General features: G+C 36.4%; 1 protein-coding gene across 1 annotated transcript in view; it reads left to right on the forward strand.

The window, feature by feature from the left end:
• The window catches only part of LOC104908649 (KH domain-containing protein HEN4), a 6,219-nt gene extending 859 nt beyond the window's left edge, over positions 1 to 5,360 (forward strand). Inside the window, exons 2-7 of the mRNA XM_010697780.4 lie at positions 2,267 to 2,656; positions 3,115 to 3,366; positions 3,714 to 4,094; positions 4,172 to 4,248; positions 4,719 to 4,821; positions 4,945 to 5,360. Of these exons, the coding sequence (XP_010696082.2) occupies positions 2,267 to 2,656; positions 3,115 to 3,366; positions 3,714 to 4,094; positions 4,172 to 4,248; positions 4,719 to 4,821; positions 4,945 to 5,085 (1,344 nt within the window). The 3' untranslated portion in view covers positions 5,086 to 5,360. The remainder of the gene's footprint in view (positions 1 to 2,266; positions 2,657 to 3,114; positions 3,367 to 3,713; positions 4,095 to 4,171; positions 4,249 to 4,718; positions 4,822 to 4,944) is intronic.
• The last annotated feature ends 1,664 nt before the right edge of the window (positions 5,361 to 7,024 follow it).

Below are 7,024 nucleotides of genomic sequence, written 5' to 3' on the forward strand. Positions count from 1 at the left end.
AATTCAATTCTTCTTTTGGAATGAACTGAAATTGTGAGAGGAAGTTGTTTGAAGTGAAGTGAATTTGTCTAATCTGAACGGAATTTCCAATAATTTAGTCCAAAAGAACAGGGCCTTATGTTTATTCTTTTTTGCTGCTACTTCATGTAAGTTCTAGACACATTTAGTTTAGATTGCGAAATAGCATTGTATGTACAATGTTCAGGCTGCATATCATATGAAAATTACTTGTACGAACCCCTAATGATGGTTTGTTTTTAGAAAAAGAATCAAACTTTGCTGTTGAGTATCTTAGTTGGTTATCCTTGAAAAATTGATGATTGCTTGTTTAGCTTATTTGTTTAGTATCTTTATGGAAGTTTGCTGTAAGTTTGATTAGTTTTTTGAATTTCATTTTCCATTTTGGGACTCATGTATCTTAGGTGTAGGAGTTTTGAATTTTTTTGTGTGAAAGGTATGGGGATTTTGACATATGCAATCAAGAGTTTTCTGGGTGTGCTCGAAGATATTAGGCGTGTTGCAGAATTGATCATTATAATTAAGTGTTGATTGTTCTGACTTTGAATGTGTTATGATATATGGATGGGACTATACTTTTTTTAAGATGCACGCAATCTGGTAATGTTTTACCGTTTTTATGGATGCTGGATGCACCCATCAGGAAGTAGCAATGAGATTTCGTGACAAGTGTGTTAGTGTTTGTTTGCTGAGTTGTTAAAGAAGATCTGTTGATTGTGAGTGTTTGAGAGTTGCTTGCAAGTTGTGGGGTTGCAAGTTGTGGGGGTGGGAGCAGGTAGTGGTAATGATAGATCTTTGATTAGATTACTACAACTTCGAAAGGAGCATAATAGATGTTTCATCTAATAAGAATTGAAGAAATCTAAAAGTGACAGTTTTTTTGGTGTTATCCAAAAGTTGTCGAAATGAGTATCTTCCACTAATTGTGTCATGTTGGAGCAGAAAAACTATGAACAGAGTGTTCTTAAGATGGGAAGGAAGTGAATGCTGGAAGGACCCAAGAAATTAGGTTCGATACTTGGATTATGAAGAAAAAGCTCCCTAATGCCTAGTAAGGAGATACGATTGAGAACACCGACATTGGGACCATGAGGTTTCTAAAGGGTATAACTGCATAAGAAAGGATAAGGAAGACATGGGAGGTAATAAAGGAAGAACTCTTTTACGGGTTCATTATTACCTTGCTTATTCTTTGTAGCACCTTTTGAGATACACCTTCCCCCACCCTTTCTATTAGACTAGCTCTGCTACTTCTACTGGCACTGCTTAGGGAGTAACCCATGTCCCATAGTTTGTTGTTTGAACTTTGGAGGTTGATGATGCTGAAGAGTTATTGTGGCTGAGAAACTCTTTGAATTTTTTTTTTAACAGAGTTCATTGCAACATTGTTCAATGAAAGATGTTCTTGTTGCATGATAAAATAAGGGCGAAAAGAGGTTGGCTTGCCAAGGTCTGGATTCTGGAAGATGATTCTGTTGGCAATTTGGTGTTACACTTGGAAGAAAGAAACAAGTGGGTTTTTAAGCTCCATTTTTTTAGACTTATCCAGCTGTAGTCTAATTTATATATGTGTGTCACTTGATCTTTCCAAATTTTGTAGATAAATTCATTCACGATAGCTTGAGGGCTTAGCCTTTTGTTATTACTCTGCTTGTGGTGTCTTTCTAATCTAATTATCTGTTACTTATCAATAAAAGGAAAAAAGAAACTCTTTTGACTTCTAATGAACCTTACCCTTTTCACATCGGTTTGTAGTGGGAATGTGGGATGTAGAATTGTCAAGTTAGAGATGGAATTTTAATAACTAGCATATACTTTCGTAGTTTTTGTAGTTTTGCCTGGCTTTACTTTAGACTAATGCACTTTATAGTCAGTATCTTGTTTGCTACTTGTGCCTTCACTTTGCACGAATTAGATACGTAACATATAGAATGGGATTTGAACAATGTCTGAGTAGAATGGGCTGGTTGGCAGATTTTATGGTTTACCTTGATCAATGTCAACATAGGTTCCCTTGGTATTTCTGTAACTTCTAGATCTGTTTGTTTGTCTCAATTTCTGGCTATTTTGGTTTCTTTGCAGGAATAGCCTAATAGTATAAGATCAGAAAGTGGTTGTATAACACAAGGCATTAAAGATTAGAAACTTGTCACTTCTTCTGAATATTATCTCTTATTCATAGTTCTGCTAGCTTGACAATACATTCGCTCCACATAGCCTATTGTATTAATGCGTCCTTGACTTGCAGATCGTAGGAAATTTTCAAGCTGTAAAGAAAGCTCTTTTGTCAGTTTCAAGCTGTCTTCAGGAACACCCCAGAGCTGATATGTTTCAAGGAGCTAATATTGCTAGCCAAACAGATTCTTTTCCTCACCGAGGCTCACATGCTGCCGATCATCACTCCAGGAGTTTCACAACTGTGTCAGCTTCTGAAAATGTTGGACATAACCATAGGATGATTCCAGAAGATGATATCATTTTTAGATTGCTATGCCCTGCTGATAAAATTGGTAGTTTGATAGGAAAAGGTGGGTCCATTGTGCGGTCAATTCAAAATGAAACTGGGGCATCCATCAAGATTGGTGATCCTATTGCTCCTGATTCAGATGAGCGGGTTGTAGTCGTATCAGCGCATGAGGCATGTCTATTATGAATTTAATTCTTATGCACATCCTTTTTCTTGATTCTTTTGCTCTGACTTGGTGTGGCTCAGTACTTCAGTTGATACTAGAATTAACTCAATTAAGTGAAACATTCTCCATTTCCTTACATGTTAGAAGAGTTGATATGTATTTTAAGGATATAACAAAAATAGAAAACCTGCTGTTGCATTCTTATACCAGTTCCAGTCTAGGAAGTTACTATAGCTTCTTTCTCTGCTAGAATCTTCGATATCAAAATGAAATGTCGATTGTTTATTCTTATAGGAAACTTAGTTTTGATACTTGCTAAAGAAGCAGAGAGCCAGAGCTAGCCATTACCATTAAATGAGCTTTCCATCAGTGCTCAGTAGTTGTAGATACAAACTTTTATGTGTTGACAATACCAGGCAATCACTCATTTACTTTTTCATTTTTCCTTTGCAAATTGCTACAGAGTATGGACCTGAAACGCTCTCCTGCTCAGGATGCTGTCATTCGTGTGCACAGCAGAATAGCAGAGGTTGGATTTGAACCAGGTTCTGCCATTATTGCCAGGCTTCTTGTCCATTCACAACAGATAGGTTGTTTGTTGGGTAAAGGAGGCCTCATTATTGCTGAAATGCGAAGACTTACTGGTGCTAGTATTCGTATTTTTGGCAGGGAACAAGGCCTGAATCTAAATACCCAAAATGATGAACTTGTGCAGGTAATATTTTTTTGCACTAAGAATTAAGAAGTGAAGCATTCTTATGATATCTTAGGTTGGCTGAATTCAGAACTTCTTCCATGTATTATTCTAATTTAGCGGTTACCTAGATTAGATTGTGAAGGCTATTGGTGGTAGCAGTAGCACCACAGGTTTTCTTCAGTTTGCAGTACCTTATGACTTTTCCCCCCGACTCCCTCGCCCCCAACAAAAGAAAGAAATAGGGATCCTTGGACATTGCATTAGGATTGGAGAGGGTGTTACGCGAGGACGGCCTTTTACCTTGTGCTTTCGTTCTTTTAGCTTTTCTAGCACAAACTTGCTGCTTATATCAATACATATTACAGGTCATTGGGAGTGTGCAGTCAGTCCAGGATGCTTTGTTTCAGATCACTAGTAGGCTTCGGGAGATTATATTTCCACCGAAACAACACGTTTCTCATGTTAGTAGCTCGCCGTACTTCTCTGCCTATCAGGAGTTGCCATCTCCTTCATTTCGGCCTAGACATGATCAAACTTCCCCAGGTCATTACCATTCGCCAGCTGAAATGCCTCATACATATGACAACCGTTCTACTGGTCAAGGGCAAGCTCATCTGTCCTTTCCACATGATATGGATAGAACTGATGGAGCTAATGGTGAGAATGAGCGGCATCATTATGGTAGTGATAGAGCTTATGGCCTGTCATTTGAGAGGCCCTCTTCCCCTAAAACGTGGCATCCCCAGGTATGTCCTGTTGCTTCTTGGGTGAGTCAACTTGTGTTTGAAAATGATCACTGAATTCCACTCTTGTGTTTTGTCAGGCAGTTGAGTATGGGAATCCCAGCAGGTTTTCTGATGCAGGTCCTGGGCCTTCAAGTATAGCTAGTAAGATAGAAAGGTGAAGCTTTTTTTTCTTTTTTCTGTAGCCTTCACTTTTTACTATGATTACGTGATTGACTGTATATTTAGTGAATTTCTAGTAGTTTGAGGTCTGCATAGTTGGTACAATATAACTGCATGTTGAGTGGGTTTCAGTGGTTTGAAGTCTCTACAATACGGATTTTTTTTGGCTCCTTGCCACACTAAAAATTAGGGTAAGAGAGGCATATAGGTGTTACATAACCTACAACATTTTTGCTGGCAATTTCAATTTTGATGTCTTGGATTTTAATGTCAATGCTGTTGGTGCAAATGTTCTCTTTTTGTCTGATATTTTAAGCAATCGTTGTCCCCCACCGCCACTTATATTAGTTATTGAAGTTTGTGCTTGTATTGGCTCATGTCAGAACAGAAGCCAAACAGAATGAAGGAATATAAAATTTCTGATGTTTTGCTTCTCTGTTTGTTTGGCTTTTCTCTATTGTGCAGTTGTCAGATGCCAATGGTGACATCTGTAGAAGTTATAGTTCCACAGATATTGCTTCCACATGTCTATGGAGAAAACAAAACTAATCTCGGTCATATATTACAGGTGGGTTTGAAATCGCAGCTTTATGTAGTTGTTTCCGGTAACGCAGAATTAATATCTCGCAGTAATCAATTCTGGTTTGGTTTTTGAACATATATGCTCTGTTTGTGGCATCTTTGGTTCCAGTTTTCTGGAGCGGAGGTAATTGTTCATGATCCAAAGCCTGGGGCTAGTGAAGGTCGGGTTGTAATATCAGGGACTCCGACACAGCAGCATGCTGCTCAATGCCTCGTTCAAGCCTTCATTCTCTGTGGTCAAGCATTTTGAGAACCCTAGTGCAACCTGCAGATAAGAATCGGTGAAGAAGGTGAGATGTACATTTTTTTGTGCTTACATTATTGTTAGATATCCTCAATTTTGTTTGTCAGAGTTGATATTTGTTAGAAAATGGAAGCCAAATCTCCAATATATTGATTATTTACATAGATCTCATAAATTGGCCTATTGTGTCTCCATTCTTCTATGTTTTGTGTACGCCTCTAGCTCCGGCATTTTGATGTATAGTTTCTATATTTTAATACGATTTTAGTATGTGTTTGTTACTTTTTGCAATTTCAAAATACTTGACACTTCTCTCGACACGCTTGAACGACTGTGATTTAACGATGTGCATGCCCTAGAATGATCTATTATCCCGCGTTTTTCTCTCTTACTCCTCCATCAAGGCAATTTCTCCGTCCGTCTTCTGAATTGTTCTCCTTTGAGTTACGTACGTTGTCTCTCGTCACCTACTCTCTCTCGCTCTCATTCAACTTCTTCTCAACTCTTCTTTCTCATTTCACCATCCTCAATAATAAATATATAATTTTCTCTTTCATAATTAATCACAACAATGGTGATATTCTTATATTATGAAAATCAAGAATGTCAAACACAGCCAGAAGAGAAGTAGCACAAGAAGAATTGTTCAGCGACTTTCGATCTTTTGGATTTGCTAGGATTTATTTTCGTCTAGTATTTGCTATGAGCAGACTACTTCGAACAATATTTCATGAAAATTTGAATATTTAGGTTTTTTGTAGCTCAAAATGTGAAGTAATTAGAGATTATAAATCTCTACCAACCGTCACTTGTTCTGGTATAGTTATGAATTTATCTCTCGTTTATTTAGTTTAAATTAGTTAGATTAGGAGAGATCTAGAATTGCAAAAAAGAGTTGATAACTCGGGAGATGTCAATGAGAAAGTTTGTATCAAAATGAGCAAAAAGTTTGTAAAATGAGAAAAAAGAAAATAAAATGTACAAATACGTATAATTAGCAAAAAGCTTGCAATGAGGGGAAAAAATATAAAATGAACTTTTTTTTTTGTAAAATGAGCAAAATATTGTGAAATCAGCAAACAAAAAATGAAAAATGAGCAAAGAAGTTGTAAAATTAACAACGCGTTGCTGAACAAGTAAAGATGCCACGTGGTGCTTCATATGATTTAATCTCGCGATCACACGCACACGCACGCACACGCACGCACACGCACGCGCGCGCGCGCGCACACACACACACATAGAGATATACACACATATATATACGCATATATATACACACATATATATACGCATATATATATACGCATATATATACACACATATATATATTCACACACATATTTATATACATACATACATATATATATATACATATATATACATATATATACATACATATATACATATATATACACATATACATATATACATATATACATATATATATATACATGTATATATGTATATATGTCCCTATTTATATAATAATCTTTACAAATTTGCACGAATTAGATTATTCATGATTCTTCTTAATATGCAACAAAAGTTAAGATTCACAAACAATTAGTTCACAACTCGAGCAACACCAACCCTTTTTCTGGACACCAACCCCTCCCCTTTTCGATTCATAGACGTATATAGCTACTCCCTCCGTCCCAAAATATAGTTCTTATTTCCCTTTTTTCACGGTAATTTTGCAAGTAGAATCTAAGAGGGATAGTAAAGATTTTATGTTTATTTAAATGAATGTTGTATGGGAAAAGATGATTTTAGGAGAGAGAATGGAGAATGATTGGTAAAAAAACATTAATTGTAACATTTTGGTTGAATAAACAAAGGAAAAAACAAAATTCAAGAAACAAATAAATGATGTGACACGGTTTTCTTAGACAAATTATGGAAAAATGTGGAACTAAATATGGAAATGGGAACTATATTTTGG

This window comes from Beta vulgaris, chromosome 7 (genome assembly GCF_026745355.1).
Source record: "Beta vulgaris subsp. vulgaris cultivar EL10 chromosome 7, EL10.2, whole genome shotgun sequence".
Taxonomy (NCBI): domain Eukaryota; kingdom Viridiplantae; phylum Streptophyta; class Magnoliopsida; order Caryophyllales; family Amaranthaceae; genus Beta; species Beta vulgaris.